At 40.8% G+C, this 20,714-nt stretch overlaps 1 protein-coding gene across 2 annotated transcripts in view; it reads left to right on the top strand.

The window, feature by feature from the left end:
• Zfyve16 (zinc finger, FYVE domain containing 16) overlaps nt 1–20,714 on the top strand; it is a 50,061-nt gene that overhangs the window by 15,127 nt on the left and 14,220 nt on the right. Inside the window, exons 2-11 of one of the 2 annotated variants that reach the window (XM_013513018.1) lie at nt 2,000–2,042; nt 4,426–4,534; nt 5,219–7,491; nt 8,623–8,719; nt 11,227–11,388; nt 13,708–13,850; nt 15,693–16,071; nt 17,418–17,540; nt 18,183–18,338; nt 18,739–18,963. In XM_013513018.1, the coding sequence (XP_013368472.1) occupies nt 4,465–4,534; nt 5,219–7,491; nt 8,623–8,719; nt 11,227–11,388; nt 13,708–13,850; nt 15,693–16,071; nt 17,418–17,540; nt 18,183–18,338; nt 18,739–18,963 (3,628 nt within the window). In that variant the 5' untranslated portion in view covers nt 2,000–2,042; nt 4,426–4,464. The remainder of the gene's footprint in view (nt 1–1,999; nt 2,043–4,425; nt 4,535–5,218; nt 7,492–8,622; nt 8,720–11,226; nt 11,389–13,707; nt 13,851–15,692; nt 16,072–17,417; nt 17,541–18,182; nt 18,339–18,738; nt 18,964–20,714) is intronic. The other variant, XM_005382321.2, reaches the window with a different exon arrangement.

Genomic DNA, 20,714 nt, shown 5'->3' with positions numbered 1-20,714 from the left:
ACTAGGTCGGGAGTGAGTCGCCAGTCCGAAGACCCCAAAAGACTGGCGCTCCCCGCCCGAGGCTCCCCGTGCGCCGGGGGCCCACCCTCTGGGAGCCAGCAGGCAGGAAGCTAGCCAGCCAGAAGGCTGGCGCTCCCCACCCGCAGCTCCCTGTGCGCCGGAAGCCCTCCTTCCGGGGAACCACGAGGCCAGGAGTGAATCACTGGTCCGAAGACCGGCACTCCCCGCCCAAGGCTCCCTGTGCGCTGGGGGCCCACCCTCCCGGGGCTGATGTTTTTTAATTCTTTATATATTCGAGATAGAAGTCCTTTGTCTGAGGGACAGTCAGCTAAAAGTTTTTCCAAATTTGTGGGTTTTCTTTTTACTCCACTGGTGATTTCTTTGGATGTTCAAAATTTTTTCAGTAAGATGACATCCCAGTTGTTGATTCTTTGAAGTATTTCCTGTGTGGTTTGGTTTTTGTTCATGAACTGTCTGCCTACCCCTATGTCTTCAAGAGTTTTACCTACTTTCTCTTCCAACAGATTTAGTGTTTCTGTTTTAATATGACAAAATGTGAACCATTTTGACTTGAGTTTAGTGCCTGGTGATAGGTATGGGTCTGTTTTCAGTCTTCAACATATGACAGGCCAGTTTTTCCAGCACCATTTATTAAAGAGGCTATCATTCTTCCAGTGAACTTGTTTGGCCCCTTTGTCAAAGATTTTGTGGCTGAGTGTGTTTGTGTTTGTAGCTGTTTCTTCCAGTCTATTCCATCGATCCTCTGGTCTGTTTTTTAGCCAGTGCCATGTTGATTTTGTTAGAGTAGTTTTGTAGTATAATTTCAGGTCAGGGATTGTGATTCCACCTGACTTGTTCTTGTTGCCCAGGATTGCTTTTGTTATTCTGGGTCTCGTCTGGTTCCAGATGAATTGAAGGCATGTTTTCATGAGATCTGTGAGGTATGCTGATGGTAGTTTAATAGGAATTGCATTGAATCTGTACAGCAGTTTTGGGAGTATGGCCATTTTCACAGTGTTGGTTCTTCCTATCCATGAGCAAGAGATATTTTTCCATTTACTGAAATCCTCTTCGATCTCTTTTTTCAGAGTACTGTAGTTTTCATTGAATAGATCTTTTACTTCTTTTGTTAGATTGATTTCTAAATATTTCAATCTCTTGGATGTTGTTGTGAAAGGTATGGTGTCCTTAATTTCTCTCTCAGTCTGTTTGTTGTTTGTATATAGGAATGCTATCGATTTTTGAGTGTTGACTTTGTATCCAGCTACACTGCTGAATTTGTTGATTAATTCAAGGAGTCTTCTGGTAGAATTTTTGGGGTCTTCCCTGCAGAATATCATGTCATCTGCAAATAGTGATAATTTCACTTCTTCTTTTCATATCCTTATTCCTTTTATTTCCCTCTCTTGCTTAATTAGTTTGGCTAATGCTTCCAGAACTGTGTTGAATAGGAGTGGTGACAGTGGACATCCTTGTCTTGTTCCTGACTTTAAAGTGAAAGCTTTCGGTTTTTGGCCAGTTAGTATGCTGTTGATTTATCATAGATGGCTTTGATCAGGTTGAGGTAAAACCCATCTGTTCCTATTTTCTGTAGGGTTTTTATGGTGAATGAGTGTTGGACTTTGTCGAAAGCTTTTTCCACATCTATTGAGATGGTCATGTGGTTTTCGTTTTCCCTCTCAATATGGTGATAACATTTATTGAGTTGCATATATTGAACCATCCCTGCATTCCTGGAATGAATCCAACTTCATCATGGTGTATGATTTTCTTGATGATTTGCTGCATTCTGTTTGCTAGTATTCTATTGAGTATCTTTGCATCTATGTTCATTAGGGAGATTGGTCTGTAGTTCTCTTTCTTGGTTGGGTCTTTCTCTGGTTTTGCTATCAGTATAATACTTGCCTCTGGAAATGAGTTAGGGAGAATTGCTTCCTATTCAATTGCACTGAAGAGTTTCAGAAGTATTGGCATTAAATCTTCTCTGAATTTCTTGTAGAATTCTGCTGTGAATCCATCAAGGCCTGGGCTTTTCTTTGTTGGTAAGTTTTTAATCACATTTTCAATCTCATTAATTGATATTGGGTTGTTCAGATTTTTATATTTTCTTGATTCAACTTTGGTAATTCATACATATCTAGGAATTTGTCTACTTCTGAGTTTCCTACCCTATGGCAGTAAAGATTTTCAAATTAGGTATCAATGACCTTTTGAATTTCTGTAGGATCTGTAGTAATTTCATCCTTTTCATTCCTTACTGCATGAATATGAGTTTTTTTCCTTTCTTTTTTTTGATAAATTTGGCTAGGGATTTATCAATTTTATTTATTCTTTCAAAGAACCAACTCTTTGATTCATTTATTTTTTGTAGTGTTTTCTTTGTCTCAATTGCATTAATTTCTGCCCTGATCTTCATAATTTCCTCCCTTTGGGCTTTGGTCTTGACTTGTTCTTCTTTTTCTAGAAGTTTGAGGTGCAACATTAGGCTATTTATTTGTTTTCTTTCTGTTTTCCTGATGTGTGAGTTCACTGCTATAAATTTCCCTCTGAGGACTGCTTTCATTGCATCCCACAGATTCTGGTTAGTTGTATGTACATTTTCGTTTGTTTGTAGGTATTTTGTAATTTCTTCTTTAATTCTTTTGTGACCCATTGGTTGTTCAGGAGATTGTTATTTAATTTCCAAGTGTTTATGAAGTTGTTTTGTCATTAATTTCCAGTTTCATCTCTCAGTGGTCAGATAATATCCATGGGATAATTTCAGTTATTTTGCATTTAGTTAGGTATGCTCTATGGGATAGAATGTGGTCTGTTTTAGAGAATGTCCCACGTGCAGCTGAAGATGTGTATTCTGATGTTGTCAGGTGGAACACTCTGTATACATCTACTAAATCTATTTGTTCACAGATTTTGTTCAGCTGTTATTTCTTTTGCTGATTTTTTACCTAGTTAACCTATCTCTTTGTGTCAAAGGGGTATTTAGGTTCCCTGTTACAATAGTGTTATTAATTATATGGGTTTTCATGTCTGTTAAGATTTGTCTTATATAGTTTGGTGCTGCCATATTTGGTGCGTACATGTTTATAATTGTTACCTTTTTTCTTGCAGTTTTCCCCTAACAAGTATGTAGTGACCTTCTTAATCTATTTTGATTATCTTTGGTTTGAAGTTTACATTTTCTGCAAACATAATTGCTACCCCTGCTTTTTTCTGGGTTCCTGTTGCATGGAGAATTGTTTTCCATTCTTTGACTGAGTCTGTGGATTTCCTTTTGAGTGAAATGTGTTTCCTGTATACAGCATATTGTTGGATTTTGTTTTGTAATCCACTCTACCAGTCTGTTTCTTTTGACTGGTGAATTGAGGTCATTTACATTAATGGTTATAACTGATATGTGTTGGCTTATCTTTGTCATGTTATTTAATTGCTCTTGGTTTCCAACTTTTTCTATCTGTTTAATTGCTCGCTGTGCTTGAGGGTTCCTTTGTATTATTGTTCTTGAAATTGCAGTCTTTTTTCCCTGTCTAGAATATCTTTTAGTACTCTTGGTAAGTCTGGTTTGGCACTCATGAAGTTCTTCAGTTGTTCTTTGTTGTGGAAATACTTTATTTCTCCATTAAATTTGAAGGATAGTTCTGCAGGGTACATCAATCTTGACTGAAAGCTGTTTTGGCTCAGGATCTGTAATACTTCACTCCAGGCTCTTCTTGCCTGGATGGTTTGTGTTGAGAAATCTGCTGTGATTCTGATGGGCTTTCCTTTAGGTGAGCTATTTCTTTTCTCTAATGGCTTTTTATATTCTGTTCTTTTGCTTGTTATCTGGGATCTTGATTAATATATGTTTGGGAATAGTTTCATTTTGGTTATGGCTGGTTGGAGTTCTGTATGCCTCACTTGTGTGTACATCAGATTCATTTTCCACGATTGGGAAATTTTCTGCTATTACTTCTGCAAATATTCTTTTTATGTCATTTGTGTTGCCTCCTCCTGTTTTGTTGACTTCTATTAGTCTTACATTATTTCTCTTTGCTTCATCTTGCAGCTGTTGAATTGGTTTTTCTTGGTTCCTTGTTAATTTTAAGAGATCCTTTCTTTCATTAGCTGTCATTTGTAGTATTTTTATTTATATGCATTATGTTTTATATATTTGACATGCGGTATGTATAAGTATTTTTAGCTTTTCATTGTGAATGCTTTGACTCATGAATTATTTAGATAAGTGCTTTGAAATTTGTAATGCTTTATGCATGGAAATGTTATTAGAGTTTTGCATAAATAGAGTTCCTTTGCCTAAATTGTAGACTTCTCAAAGAAGTGCTGTTAAATATAATTTTTGTTTCTATTTCCTGTGTTTCCTAACATGGAATAGAGGGCATAACTTTTCTATTTTAGAGAATTAAGCAAAATATACTTTTTATTTTCCAGACATACAAGAATTGAATTCTGAGTAAATCTAGAGGTAGAATGGACAGTTATTTTAAAGCAGCTGTCAGTGACTTGGACAAACTCCTTGATGACTTTGAACAGAACCCAGGTTTGTTGGTTTTCCACTTTTGTCTCTACTAGAATTTTTAAATATCTGTAATTCACTTAGCTCAGGTGTAGAGTGCCCTTAGCAAAATTTGATTTCTGTTTTGGTCACATGGTTATCTTCTGAAAAAAGTTCTCCTGTGTTGTTTTAGAATGTATTAGTTTATTCTCATACAGAATGGAGCCCATAGCCAACAGTAGAAGTCAGGGAACTAGAAGTTGCTTTACAGATACAAGCAGGGACCTCCTGTAGGACCCTATGTAAGACTAATAGAAGTCAACAAACCAGCAGAAGGCAACAGAAATGACATAGCAATAGGAGGTCCTATTAGCTATAGCAGGGACCTCCAAACCAGCACATGAGCAAGATAAAAGCAGCCTTAAAGCATGGCACAGGTTGAGTTTGCGAGATGATATCATCCTCAGAGTAAAGACGAGGAAATGGGGAGCAGAATAAAGAAAATTGATTGTCAGCTCTTCCTCAGGCTGGATTTATAATGCAACTGAGTCATAAGTGGAATTTCTATCACTTTATGACATTTATATTCAAAAGTAAAAAGCACAAAATACAGTACTTTAAAGCCAAAAAAGTTTTTTTTAGTTTAGAAGTCTTAGAAAACATATTGTTTTGATAATTTTTATTTGATTTGAGCCTCCTGAATAACGTTGTGTCTCTGTTTTCAATTAGATGAACAAGATTATCTCCAAGGTGTTCAGAATGTATATGATTCTAACAAGTATTCAGTTTCTTCAGAGTTGGCTTCTTCACAGCCACCTTCCCTGCTACCGAAAGACCGGCAGTGTACTCATAGTTGTGCCTCCTCAGAAACATGCTATGAAGCAAATGAGATTTCTCTCAGTGAAAAAACACTCGCAGGACTAACTTCTCTGCAAAATGAAAAAAACTTAACAGGACTAGATCTCCTTTCTTCCGTGGATGGTGGTACTTCAGATGACATCCAGCCCTTGTACATGCGATGTAGTAAGCCTGTCTGCGACCTGATAAGTGACACGGGTAACTTAGTTCATCCAACTAATAGCGAAGAAGATATTAAGCAATTACTGCCAGATGACTTCACGCCTAGTGTAGATTGTTTGACCGCATTGGATTCCTCTGCAGTTTCGGATACTGTCTCTATCCCATCAGCAGATCATGGGAATGATCCTGTCACAGAAGAACAGAATGATGTCAACTCTGAATTAGAGAATAGAGAAATTGGTGGTACCAAAGAATTGGTTATAAAAGTAGATACACTACTTTCAGTCTCTTGTAAACATAATGGAACAGAAAATTTAAAGGATGAAAAGATCTCTAATCAGTTAGATCCAGTTGTTGACTCTAATATAACCTCTGTTTTGACTGAGCAAAGTTCCAGAATTTGTGATACCAAAGATAACCTACAACACAAGAGCCTACCTTGTGAATTACTAAAAGATGGTGGCTGTTTGGTGAAACCAGAAGTAGATTTGGTGAAAGAGGAAGTAGATACGACAGTTGCAGCTGCCACTGAATGTTTGAAAGGAGGCAGCACAAGTGCTTTGCCTTGCAAAAGTCTTCCAAAAAGTGAAAGTTTGTGCCTAAGTGACTCAAACTCAAGAGGTGAAAATTTCAAATTACCTGACTATTCCTGTCAGGAAGATAGAACTGCTGTGTTTATAAATCAATCTGCAAAAGAAGACTCAAGAAATGTAGACCTTAAAGCTAATAATGATGCAGTCCACAGTTCCCTGTCAGCTCTACATGTTTCCAGTGAAGATGCACCCTCCTCTTTGTCCTGTCTTCCAGTACCTGGCTCTCTGTGCAGCTCATTCATTGAAAGTAAAGCACATGGCAGTTGTTTACCTCAGCAGGAAACCAAGGATCATACACAAGATACAGGGATGGTGCATGGAGAAACACAAAAGGGTGTCATTCTAGACAGGGAACCATTCAGGCAGACTGAGCTTACGAAAGAAGAAAAATGTAAAAGTACTCTTCCTCAGCCAGTACAGGAAGAGAGGGAAGAAGGAAAGGTAGAACCTGAGCAGATGGGAATTGGAGCTGAGGCTTTGAGTGCCCCTGGTCCCAACAGTCCCTCCACAACTGCAGAGTCTCAGCTGGAACTCTTGGGGGCTGATGCGCCAGGCTGTCCTGCTGGTTGTGCTAATCTCACTTTCTCAGGCAGTGACGTGGGCGGGCATGACTTAGACTATTTCAATATTGATGAAGGGATGAAGAGTGGCACACTCATTAGTGACGCAGAGCTCGATGCCTTCTTGACAGAACAGTACCTTCAGACCTCTAACTTAACATCCTTTAAAGAAAATGTAAATGACTCAAAATCTCAGATGAATCCGATAGACCTGAAAGGCCTCGGTGATGGAAACGTCAGTGATATTTATTTCAGTGCTGAAGCAGGAGCCACTGGGGGAAGTGATGGTGTGAATATGATTTGTGAAACTGCTGATAAACAAAATACAGTGGTCCTTTCTGTACAGGAAAGAAGCGAAATTCCCACTGAACAAGGGTTCCTTCCCAGCAAGTCTGAGATGACTAATGAGCTACCGGTCTCTGATATCAGCAGCCAGTCTGTGCATGTGGGAGGGGCTAGGCCTAAGCAGTTCGCTAGCCTTGCGCGGGTTTCAAAGGAACTGAATAAGCCAGATGCTCTGGCCATGCCAGAAGGTGAGCCCAACCTAGCAAACACAATTGCGCCAAGCCCGTGTCCTGCTGATTCTGCAGGAGATGCCCAGGCCAGCTTCAACTCTAACTACATTGACATAGAAAGCAACTTTGAAAGTGGGTCCAGTTTTTTAACTGCAAGTGAAGATTCTTTGCCTGAAAACACTTGCAAAGAAGGCTCGGTTTTGGGCCAGAAACAACCTACTTGGGTTCCTGATTCAGAAGCTCCAAACTGTATGAATTGCCAGGTCAAATTTACTTTTACAAAACGGCGACACCACTGCCGAGCATGCGGGAAAGTGAGTTATAAAGATCTTCATCTTTTATTCTTAGTGCTGGGGGTCAGACTGAGGGCCTCCCACATAGTAGACAAATGCTGTTCCCCTGGGGTGCGTCCTCAGCCCAGCTCTTTCATTCTTTGAGGCAATTTAAATGAAGTCTAATGACAGGAAGGCTGATGAACAGAAGATGACACGGTTGTGTTTAAAATCATTGCTTTTCACCTCATAGTCATCATGGAAACCAGTACAGCACTACCATTCCACAGATTCTCTGATTGTTGAGTAAATGTCATATTATCATGGGTATTTGTTACATGTTGGGAAATGAGAAACACTTACTGTTAAGTTTTACAAAATCTAGAATGCTGTCCTTATTGGCATGGCAGATGTAAACACAATCAGATCCGCTTTGTCCTTGAAGACCTCACTTAGGCACAGGCTGCAGCTGTCGCTGTGATCCCTTGCCCCTGGAGAGCCTGAGCAGCAGCTTGGCCTACGTGGCTTCAGACACAGAAACCAGTGTGTCCAACTGCCTTACAACAGTCGACAGAGGCGGAGGTTGTTTGTAAACTCAGGAATAGGGATGCACCTTTTTAGTTAGCATTTTTCATTAGTATGTTGGTTAAGATCATCCTCATCTTTAGCAAAATAATACTCATAAAGGTTTTAAATAAAGAACTATAGAAAACTAGAAAATATTAAACTTACACACTGAAAGTTTTCATTCTCTTTTTAATGGACAGAATTGAATTAAAGGAATTGTTACCAGATATAGTTATAAATCACAGAATCACATTTAAATGAAAAAATCTCTTAAGAATTTTACTTAGGATGGTGATTAGGAAAATACAGTGGTACCTTGGCTCATACACTTAATTTGTACTGTGGTTTTCAAAAAGATGGCCACTTTTTCGCAGGAAAGATGGTGGTGGTTGTGTTTATCACCCAATGTAGAATTTGCAAACAAAAACAATTGTGCCAAATGCTTCTGTTTACAAACCAAATTGTTTACAAATGAAAGTGTTCATCCACCGAGGTACCGCTGTGGATCATAGAGAAAAGGGCCTTGGTTAATGAGGTATGGGGTCTCTACTGTTGTTTCAAGTAGTTTGCTTGAAACAAACAAATGTGGTGTTTCATTCTTTATAGGTATTTTGTGGTGTCTGTTGTAACAGGAAGTGTAAGTTGCCGTATCTAGAAAAGGAAGCAAGAGTGTGTGTAATCTGCTATGAGACTATTAACAAAGGTGAGTATTCACTTGACCTGTTTTCATCCAGTAATTGAATATGTCTTGCAAACGACTGGATTGTGACGAAGATGAACTTCTCTATTTCCTCAAGGCAAGGACCTAGTGTTGACTTATCTGGCTTAGGTGGGACTCCCAAGGCTTGGTTTCTCTTCTTTTTGTTCCACTCTCACAATTAACACTACCAGTCTGCAGAGGAAGCGTTCAGTTTCTGGAGTGGCAGTTCATTACCTTTTAACAGGTACCAAGTCCTTCCTGCTGCATCTCGTCTACCTATTTGTTTTTGTCATCATTGTCTTCATCATCATCATCATCGTGAGCTAAACGTTTATAAAGTACCTACCGACAAACAGTACTCAGTGTTGTATATTAATGGCCCGAGGGAGGTGATAGTTCTGCCCTTTAGAAATAACCTAGACTGAGAGAAGATCAGGCTGTAGTTGTCTGATTCAGTAAGCTCTTGGGACCACCGCCTTGTTGTACATGTCTGTCTACCGTGTCCCTCCTCACTGTTAGTGTCCTGCGTTGCTTCCCATCATGTCCCTGGCCCCTAGCTAGCTTCCATTGTCAGCTGTAGTCCTGGGGTCTCTGCGTTCTCAGAGTGTGTGTGTGTGTGTGTGTGTGTGTGTGTATGGTGTGTTTTTCCCCTAAATATGTTCTTTTAAGTACTCCTTGCATTTTCAAAGATTGATTGACAATTAATTCCCGGAAAGCATTGTGTGGGCTTTTTCTCTTTTAACCAGACCCGTGCATTATTAGCTCAGGCACTTTTTCCTGCTAGCCAGCACAGTGCGTACGTGGCAATAATCTATTTTCCTCTTTTGAATGAAGATACATTTTTTTCATTAATTCTCCAGAAACGCCTAATGTGAGTCTGTTAGCCCGAGGGGAGGGGCTTTCGTCCCTGGCGTTGATGCGTGCTCCAGAAGGTAACAGAGTATGAGTCTTTTACAGGTTTTGCCAGCAGTGCTCAGAAAACAGGTTAGGCTACGTGCATCGCGGTGTTCTGTTCGTTCTTGCGCTGGTCCGGTAGCCTCACAGTGACTGCTGCTGCACTGTTTGCCAGCGTAATCTGCTTGAATTCAGACATTTTAGAGCAAGTGCCCAGATAATTATCTCCCCTGCTTAAAAAAAAATGAAGGTAGAGATTTCATGTATTACTTGAGTTGACAGGCCAGATTTTTGCACAAGCATTAAGACATTCTGACTCTAAGGTCCCAGAGGGGAGAGGATGCAGTCATTAAAGAGATTCAGGATATGTTATCAAACTTTGACTTATTAAGGACATTGTGGAACGAGTTTATTTAGTTACAGCGTTTGCTCTTTTACTCTATTTCCATATAGGATAAAGTTTCACTTATAGGACTATTTGTAATTCGTATTGGTTGAAAATGGAAGAAGTGACCAAACAGTGTTGTCTGATGAGAGGAGAAAGATGATTCAAGGGCTGTGAGACAGTTAGTGAAGAGACGGAAGGAAAGATTGCATAGAGGTGTGGATCACGAGACAGGAGTGCTGAGATCACGTGACTTTAAAGGAAGCAGGCCTGTCAGTACCACTAGGTAGATTTGGGGCGAGTTGGAGATGCTTTTGACACCCAGAGCGAAAGATGTTCGGACTCCTTGGCCAATGGGAACCCTTCCCTGGGCCCGCTGTTCCTGACTCGAGCCGCGGCAGCCCTGACAGCAGGCGGGTTTGGAGAGTACAGCAGACAGCTCCCCAGCTGAGAGTGGCTGCCCTGTTCCGTGGGGCTTGTGGATGGGAGGGGCTCTCACATGGTGCTGCCGCCCTTGAATGAAGCCTACACAGCAAGGGGGCTCGTGACGGGCGCATGGCAGGAAGGCGGCCAGCGCAGGGCTCCACGAGAGGTGTGAACGCAGAGGACCGCTGTGCACACAGCCCTCGGAGGAGCGTGCCCCAGCTGGGCAGCGGGCACTCGAGCAATGGCCTCCGGGCTGCTCACTGGGCCTAGCGAGCAGATCGGATGCTGATCGGAAAGGAGCTGAAGGCAGGGATGCAGATTGTGTTGGTCTCTTGGACATTTTAACAGCTTCACTTTCATTCCCCTTAGGGAACCCTTCCAGAATTTTCTTCTCTTTCTTTTTTCCCGAGCTGGTGCTCCTGCACACTAGACTAGTGCCTTCCGTCTGAGCCACATTCCCAGCCCTGTGAAAGTACTGTAAACTAAGCAGGCACAAGACACTGATTTGTGTCTGAAAGAACCCTCCTGCGCCGTGCAGGAGGCAGGCCACAGCAGAAGCAGACGCGGCCTGCTCTGTAGTGGCCTGGAGCATGCGCGAGCGCGCTGTGGAAATGACTTGGCAGTGGCTGTCAAAGCCCAGTGCTGCCAGCTGCTGTCCAGAGCGGTGCCAGTCGCTCAGTGTCTGTGCCAGGTGCTACTTCTGGTTCCTTTTTCTGTACAACTTAAGAGATGGAGTGTTTGTAACAGTTTGCTTGGAAGTTCAAAACGCTCTGAGATTCTGATGCTGTTGTGTTTCCCTGTCTAGCTCAGGCCTTTGAAAGGATGATGAGTCCCACTGGCGTGGGTCCTCAGTCTCATCACCGTGGGGACGGTGCCACCACCCCACCCCTTCAGGAGACCCAGCCGACCAGTGTGCCTTCGCCTACAGCTTTGCCCACCTCAGCACTGAAACAGCCAAGCGTTGAAGGTAACAGGAAGCAGATAACACATGCATGCAGAAATTGTCTGGTGTTGTCAGGGACCAGGCAGGACAGAGAAAGCAGACTAAGTCATAGAGGGGAATTGGTGCGTGTGTATGTCACGGGCCAGAGGAGCGAAGAGCACGCTCAGGTGTGCCAGAGGTGAGTGACGAAGAAGCAGCCCCATCCCTGGGATGGAGGACTGGAGTGACAGCAGGATTCCTGAACTTGGACCCAGGTACTTGGGAGACACTTGACTCTCAGGCTAGGAGGCAAGGGTTGAGAGGTCTTAAAGCTGAAGCTGGCACCAGTGCTGGGACCGTGCAGGGCCTCAGGATGAAGGCAGGAAGGTGTCATGGTTGGTGCTAGGAGTATGTGTGTCCTGCAGGGTCTTCTGCAGGGTCTTGGCAGGCTGGGCCTGACCATGGCCAACCAGCAGGCTGAGTGCAGAGAGCCGCCCTTGCAGACTCAGCCCATCCCCCAGAGCAGCACGTGAAAGGTGCTCAGGGGCTTAGAGATGCAGGAAATTAACCGGCTAATAACTGGCGTACCTCCTGTGCTTTGAAAACTTGTTTTTGTTTTTTGGTTTTTGGGTTTTCTGTCTTTTTGAGACAGGGTCTTGCTATGCAGTTCAGGCTGGCCTGGAGCTCACTTTGTAGCCCAGGCTGGTCTCTAACTCTGTAATCCTCCTACCTCAGCCCCCTGAGTATTGGGATTACAGGTGTGCACCATTACGCCCTGCTAAAAACTTGTTTTCTTTCTTTTTTGTTTTTGTATTTCTTTTAATGTTTTATTTAATTATTTTTATTTTACCACAATAGTAAAATATTTTAAATCTAAATACGTTTAAATCTTTGAGTTATATGATAGGTTTTTTTTAAACAACTGCTGCTCATTTAGAACCTTGAGTAAAGCCCATTTAAATATCATCTGGGGACTAGAGACTGTAATGTGCTAGAACATAATCGTAAATGTCACTTATGATTATGGTCTCTACTTGCATCTATTTACCTATAAAAGCCTCCAGTTTATCTTTCTTTATAGTTGAGTGGTACTCCATACTCCATTGTATAAAAATATCGCTTTATTTTATCCATTCCTCAGTTGATAGGCATTGGAGTTGTTTCCAAGATTTAGCTATTACAAATTGTGCTGCTATAAACATAGGTGCACATTGTATTGTCTTCCTAGTGTAAGAAACTGAAAGAGTAAATAAAATCTGAAAGGTACAGTAGATACTGTGAAAGGGAAAGAAACTGCTCAAAAGGAAAGAACAACTGGAATGAGGGAAAGGAAAAAAAAAGGGGAAATTACATACATATAATTACATACACACATATATATACGTACTTACATATGTACACACACAAGATAGCTAAGATAATTGTACTACTCAGTTCTGTTGATTTATTGAAAGGAACAGTTAATGCTTAATTTTTTTTTGATCAATTTTGCATGCCTATATCTGGTAATCTGAACCACTAAGTTGAAGATAACAATATGCTATATAACAACCATTGTTGATTTCCTATCATCCTGTTTTGAAATTCTGTATCGTTTTCAATTTTTTTTTTAATTCCCTTTAAAATAAAAAAAAGTCAGCTACAGTTAGATTTGGGTCTCTGGCAATTATTTTGGGCTTTATCACTCAGTAACTATGTTTTTTTATTGTAACAGAAATAAGGAGTTCAACATACATAGTTGTGTATTGTAATTGTAAAGGTGAATAAATTTGTCTCTAAAAAATGTATCAGCAACCTAAACTAATTTATTAAGATGTTAAAAATACAAGAAAGATACCTTATTTAATATGTATGAAGTTTTGCATGCACATTATAAGAAAACGTGTTTCACTTCTCTGTTCAATAAATTACCGCTTGAATGTATAAGTGATCCTGTTTCCTTTTTCAGTCTTCTCTCCTTCTGTGTTTTTCTTTGTCATCTGCTGTGTTCCGATCTGTGTTTTTCAACACTTAGTGCCTTGTCCCTACATTTTACTCAGTCCCCCTCCTTGGTCCCAACTCCGCCTCCAAGATGGGCTTGGCGTCTTCCCTGGGTCTGCAGGTGCAGTGTCCTCGCACTCATGTTGGAGGGTGGGATCCCAGGGCACACCTGGCCGTCATGCTTCCTGTGTGTGCAGTTCACAGAAAAGGCCTCTGCTCAGTATGACAGATCCTGAAAAACCTTTGCTCTAGGCCTTAGCAGCGTGAGAATGCACGCCTTTGCTGGTGGATAGCCAGACACTCTTGAAAACACTTCCTGGCCACTGAGCACCACATCGTTTGTGGTGTGCCAGACTGAAATCATTTACTGTCCCCCGATTCTAGGACCAGGCTCCAGAGAACAGAAGAGAGTGTGGTTTGCAGATGGCATCCTGCCTAACGGTGAAGTTGCAGATACGACAAAACTATTGTGTGGAAATAAACGATGCTCTGAAGACTGCAGTCCGCCCTTCCCAGATGTGCCCACGGTAGGAAACAGAGGTCACTCAACAGTGAGATAAAATCGCAGTGTAGACGACTCCTCATGTGACTGTTAGTGTGCCTATCTTTTGGGTACTGTGGATCTCCTGACAGAAGAAACATACAAGCGACCTTGCATTGTACTTTGTGGATACTGCTTTCGTTACCGCATGAAGAAAGTTACCCTGCACAGAAAGTCCACTGGCACTGTTCTTCCAAGTCAGATGGTTGTTAGTGTTTTGTAATTAGAATGTGCAGATATAAAGCTACTGCATAGACTGCATACTTAATAGACTGCAGTAGAGCGTAAATGTAGCCTCTGTATGTGCTGGGAAATTCATGTGATGTGCTTTACTGCAGGCATCTTGAACTGAGCCCACAGTAGCCCTAAAGAATGTGTTGTTGATGCAGTGAATATTGTAGATTTGCCTTTTTCTTTTTCTATTAGTTTAAGCAATGATATTTCAAACTTTTTGGTCTCAGGATTCTCTTACACTCCTTTATTCCTTTTAAGAAAGATATTAAATCCTTCCAAGAGCTAAAGGTTATGTAGATAATTATTACTTGCATATTTAAAATTAAAATTGAGAAAATTAAAAATGTTTAATTAAAAAATAAACCCATTACATTAGTAGAAACAATATTTTTAGGAAAAAAAAATTTTTTTAATGAAAAGTTTAGTAAGAGTGGCATTGTTTTATGTTTTTGCAAATTTTGTTTTCTGTTTTTGTGATGTTGAGGATTAAACCCAAGGCCTCAAGCATACTAGGCAAGTGCTTTACCACTGAGTTACACCCTTAACTCTTACAAATTTCTTCAGTGTGTGACATTATAGCAGATAGAGGCTCACAGTGGCTTCTACATGTAGTGTTTTAGTATGTTGTTTTTATTATATGAAGAAAATGCTAGGGTCTCATCAATTCCCTGACCAGATTTTGGGGACCCAAGGACCCAGAGATTCTGGGTCACATTTCAATTGAAATCTTTTTTTTTTTTTTTTTTTTTTTTTTGTGGTACCGGGGATTGAACTCAGGAGCTCGCGCTTGCCAGGCAGGCACTGTGCTGCTGAGCTGCATCCCTGGCTTGGACCACATTTCAAGAACCATTGCTGTAGATAAATTAACTGAGGTTTAGTAACTTAGGCTAATGGCAATTTAGTGTTTTTCAGAAATTCGGGAAAGTATCTGGTGGGTATATTCATGCTTGCGTTTGCACAGATGTGCTAGGCTTAGATAGAAGAGGCATCGTATATATATGACACTGGTGAGTCGGAGATCCTGAGCTACTGTGCTCCTTGCCTAGTTCCTTCTCACAGTTGACAGAATGGAAGCTCTGAACAGGCAGGTAAATATCACGAGTTCATGAGTGTTTCATTTAAAATTGGTTCTGGCTGGTCAAAAGAAAAAGTGGCTGGATTGCAGCTGCCTTGGTAGGTCACGTATTGCAGGGGCTACTACTATGGGAAGTATCTGCCTGTCTGCGTCCCAGCTGCTTTCCTTCCTTCTTCCTGGCTGTCGTGGAGGAGGAGGAAGAAGGGGGCCTAGAGTTGGACGAAGCACTGTGTGATTTGGGACAGGACCCGCAGCTTCTTGCTTCCAGGCTGTGATACTACAGTCAGCAGTATCTTCCTGGTGTGCGGTGAAATGAAATGCTGTACTCTTTAATGCCCTAGACTCCAGACCCAGCTGTAGGATGGTGCTATTTCTTGGGAGATGTGACCGTAGAGTTTATGAGCCTGTGCTGGTTTTTATGTTTTCTGATTAAGAAGATATATTTAACTGTGGAGATGAGCATTTTACCTTTGAACAGAGAGCATAAACTGATCTAACTTTTTATTCTGTATCTTACAGGTGGTAACCACAGTGGACCCTGCCCTTTCTGCCACAGTGGAGAAACCAGACGATGAGCTCGGAGATACGGCAAGAACTGAGAGCTCTGGGAGTCCTGTTTCCCGAGTTCCAGCTGTGGAAAAACTGCCGACAAGCATGGGAACTGACGAGCTACCTGCTTGTGCTTCTCTTGCCCTGGCTGATGACGTTTTTGCAGAAATTGAGGCACCGTCCAGTTCTCTGGGGGTCACAGTGAACAGCGTTACACCCATGGCTGGTGTTTCGGATTACAGGTTACTGTGTTGTGTCGGCAAGCACGTTGGCAGTAAGGTCAGCCTCTTACCTGATGACGAGGACAGCTTGCCCCCACTTCTGGGTACTTCAGGAGAGCAGGGGTCAGGTAGGAGAGCAGCTACTTTCAGTTTAAAAAGAATGCTTTTAGGAAGAGGTACTGATGGATGTGTGTGCAAAGCATTTTTTTATAGCTCAGATAATTTTATTATATATATTAGGGCTGATAACTTTATTTTATAAAAAGTTACTGTGTAAAAGCAAACCCTAAAGGATTTGAACCTTATGATTCATCACATCTGTGTCCCTAATTTAGATTGAGTCAAAATCCAATACAGTGGGAAACTCAGACTTTCAGAAATGTTCCCACCATGTTAGCATTTTGTCTCTGTGTCTTTTGCTGAACAAGATGAATATCCAAAGAAAAAGACTTGACAAAACCAGAAATTTTAGCCAGGCATGGCTGTACACACCTGTAACCCAGCACTCTGGGAGACCGAAGCAGGAGGATTGCAAGTTGAAGCCCAGCCTGGGAAACTTCGCAAAACTCTGTTTCAAAATTGGAAAAAAGCTCTGGGGATGTAGCTCAATGTGAAGGCCATAGATCCAGTAGCCATTACCACAAAAAAAGACGGGATAGGGAGATTTTAGTTCCTCATGATGGCTAAGTTCTTCAAGCTGGAGACTCTGGCCAGCAGTCACCCGGAGTGGTTCCCGAGATAGACACCTGTCACCCCAGCCTTCCACTGCATCCTGGCGCCTGCGCCATTGGCCCTCTCTGTGGAATTAATGTGGGGAGTGACGCATACGATCTCTCTTTTGTCCGGAGGAGCTAGTTCGTGTGCTCAGCTCCCTGACCAAAGTATATAAAACATTCTTCACATGTTGATTGCCATGCTCTTGTATTTTGTGGTTTTGTTTGTTGCCACCTGTCACTGATACAGATATGTAGCCATCAGCCACATGTATATTTTGGATCTAGGTTGTTATGGGCTTGTAAATTTTAGAAATTAGAATAGGAATGACCAACAAAGTAGAATCCACTTTGACAGAAGTATTTTTTGGTTTTTCTCCAGTACCGGGAACCGAACTCATGACCTTGCACTTGCCAGGCAAGCGCTTTGCCACTGAGCTAAATCCCCAGCCCCTGACAGAAGTGTTTTAAAGTTTGAAAGTGCTAAGATTGTATAATTGTGCTATTTAATCAGTGTGTTTTGTGTATATGCTATATACAATATAATATGTCAAATGCATGTTTTATAGTATTAAAATCTGTGCTGATTGGAAAGTAAAAAATTAATATGTAACATTATATAGGATGTTAGTTGACTAGGAAGCATGTTTGCTTTTGTTTTTAAACTTGGTCGAGCCCTTGGTACGTGCATGTAGGGTTTTGTTTCGCTGTGAGCATATCTCTAGGATACTGACCCCAAGGGACATTTCCCTTCTGTTTAGGGCCTGTGGTAGAAGAGCACCCATCTCCTGAGCAGGTCAGCGCCCTTCTTCAGAGTGAAGGGTCTCCTCCTGCCACCTTCATCCTGAATGCCAATCTGCTTGTGAACGTCAGATTAATAGTTTGTAAGTAATGCTTTCTCTTTCTTTGCTTAATTAGTAGGCAGGATTTTTAAAGTAATTACATCTTCAAGTTAGATTTTAACAGGCAACAGTGAAAAATAAGCAGTGTTTGATACTAGCTTTTTAGCCAAATAGACTACACATCCATTTTGCAAGTATGTATTCAGTGGGACTTGAGTTTACAGGTTCTTAGTAGCACCCTAAGTTCAGGACATTGGCTTATAGCTGAGGTATATGTGATGCCTGTTATACAATTGACTATTTCTTAGCTTTTAGATAAATTGCACTTCGGTAAATGAGATAAGCAACAAGCAATACAAACAGTAGGTGCCATGTGACTTAATTAAATGTAGGGAAGTAATCCTAACTACTCAGGGTGCATTTACAGCTTTGCCTTCTCTTCAAAAATGTAATTTTTAACACACTACATTCGGCCCGTTAGTGCGTCTCCTTAGTGTTATTATTTCACTCAATAAGATAGTCTTTTTATTTTCTTAGGTGAATCTTACATAGTTCAACTTAAGGTTTTTATGAAGAGAATTTTGGGGAAATTAAGGATTTGAAAAGTGCTTTATGCAAAATCAGTGTTTAGTTTCTTCGGTGAACAGACGTTGCCGTTTAGAGTTGTGTGCTTTTGTTGCCCAGATTCCTCAGATAAATATTGGTACTTCTCAACCAATGGATTGCATGGCTTGGGACAGGCAGAGATTATCATTCTGTTGCTGTGTTTCCCAAATGAAGATAGAGTTCCTAAGGACATTTTCCGACTGCTCCTCACCATATACAAGGACGCACACAAAGGTACAGCACTTCGCTTTTGAACGTGCCAAGAAGCGGGTAGATGCGCGCCAGGCGCCTGCTTCTGGTCTGCTAACTGCACCGCAGATGCTTTTGTGAAAAGAGTTCAGACATCTTAAAGGAGAGTGATCATCATTTTTGGTCTCTTTTTAAACTAGCATTTTACGTAATTAGTGACTATACAGATTTTGAAACATTTTCAAATTATTTTTCACAATCCCCAGTATCCAAGAGTAACTGAGTTTTACACAGAGAATATATTTAATAGAAGCCTCTTTAAGAGTAGAAATAAGAAAATAAAATGGTACATTGCCTTTGGTTTACATTGGGACATCCTACTCTGAGCATTTCATCAAAATAATAATAAAAGAACTTAAAATCTTTTCATTAATTTTATTTCCAGGAAAATACATAGAAAACCTGGACAGCATTACCTTTACTGAGAGTTTTCTCAACAGCAAGGATCATGGAGGGTTCCTGTTTATCACACCTGCTGTTCAGAAGCTGGGTGATCTCCCAGTGCCCAGCAGCCCTTTTCTGTGTGGAATTCTCATCCAGAAGCCGGAAATCCCTTGGGCAAAGGTTTTTCCTATACGTTTAATGTTGAGATTGGGTATGGAATATAAAGGTAAGTTTTAGAGTAAGTTAGATTACATATTTGTAGTATACTGAATGTAAAGTAAGGATTTTATGGAAATTATTAAAATTTAATTTTATCAGATTAATCAGACTATGTTAATTTGGTGTACTTTTGATTTTTCTTGATTACTTCAGGGATTGATCTCAATGGCAATGTACTGTTATGTTCTCTTTAAATTTTTTTGAGACAGGGGCTTACTGAGTTGCCAGACAGGACTTGAGCTTACAGTGCTCCAGCTTCAGCCTCCCTATCTCATGCACTACCGCATTAGTCTAGACATTCATGTGTTAGGAAGTGTCTGGATATTCATAAATTACAGTAATACTTTATATATTTTTAAGTTTCTAAACAAAACAGCATTTTGACAGTATTACTTTTGTTAATGTTTTCTTAAAACATGTACCCATATTTTTGAGAGTTTATGTTGTCTGTATATTCAGGGGTAAATTATTGTCCCTCTTTGTGTTTATGTCATAAACTAACACGGAGTTTTTGGATTATTAGTGCTGTTGCATTCACCTGCTGGCTGTGATCAGGATTGCCCATTTTTACAGAGGGAAGTGTTCTACCTAAAAACAGTGGTTGTCATTTTTGTAAGCTTTAACTTCCTCATTTTTATTTTTATACTCCTGATACTTAGCTAACTAAAAGTGGTGGAGACTGTATTATCTATCATATGACTGTATATATTTATATATCTACTTTTGACACAACTGGAGATTTTAAGCTGTTGTGGTGGTCCAATTTTTGTAAATGGTTATTTCAAAATCATTTCTAGTCTTTTACCTTTTTGTGGAATTCCTATATACGTTTATGCCTGGCCTTTAAAAGAAATAATAATCATGTATTGCCTGTGTAATACATAACATATAAAAATAATTATTTTCAGGTGGGCAGTTTAAGTGAAAGAATTAAAGCCCTCTGTCAGATTTTATTAAAATGTGTGATTTTTGTGGATAGGAGTTCGTTACCGCTTAGAATCTCAGTACATGATTCTGTTAACTTGTGTGGAAACTAAGAACTCAGGTTTTGTTCCGTGTAAACCAAAGAGGTTAAGACATTTTATTCTCTGCTGTTTCCTCCATTCAGCCTAATACTTGTTTTTGACAGTAATACTTGAAGGCTATTCCTGAAGTGCGGTTTTAGGCAGATTAGGGCAAACACATGAGTTTATCTTACATGGTCATGGAGATATAATCTGGAAGTACAGCCAAGATTTTGGCCCCTGGCACTTATGAATAGCAAGGCTGGTTTTCTCACCCAAAAGACTGAAAAATCAAGGAGCAACGCAAGGGGCTTGTGCAGAGGTTACGGGGTCAGACAAAGCCACAGCAGCTGTTACAGGGGTCAGGCAGTGAGGGAGAATTCCAGTTCCAGGGGGACGTGCACGTCTCGCTGTTTTCCCTGTTCCTCATCTTCTGCTGGGCTTTGGATACCTGGCACTGTGATATGAATGGCTCCACACTCTTTAGAGATGACTTGGATTGTGTTATAGAGGTCACGTGGAAAAGCTGATGGCAAAAGTTAAAGGCCAAAACTAACCATCTGAAGTTAATACCTTCCCGATGAGGTTTATCTGTACTTTCGTGTTCAGGCAACTTGTTTGGAATCGCATTAACTGTGCGACTAGATGGCCGGTAAGGTCGCTTTGTACTCACAATATGTCTTTTTAAGATGTGATCTCTTGAGCGTAGTGTTTCAGGTAAAATCACCTCAAACAATTTTCAAAGAACGCTTCT

Source organism: Chinchilla lanigera, unplaced genomic scaffold, assembly GCF_000276665.1.
Source record: "Chinchilla lanigera isolate Chin_1 unplaced genomic scaffold, ChiLan1.0 scaffold00017, whole genome shotgun sequence".
Taxonomy (NCBI): Eukaryota; Metazoa; Chordata; class Mammalia; order Rodentia; family Chinchillidae; genus Chinchilla; species Chinchilla lanigera.
This window is presented reverse-complemented; position numbering and strand designations above follow the sequence as displayed.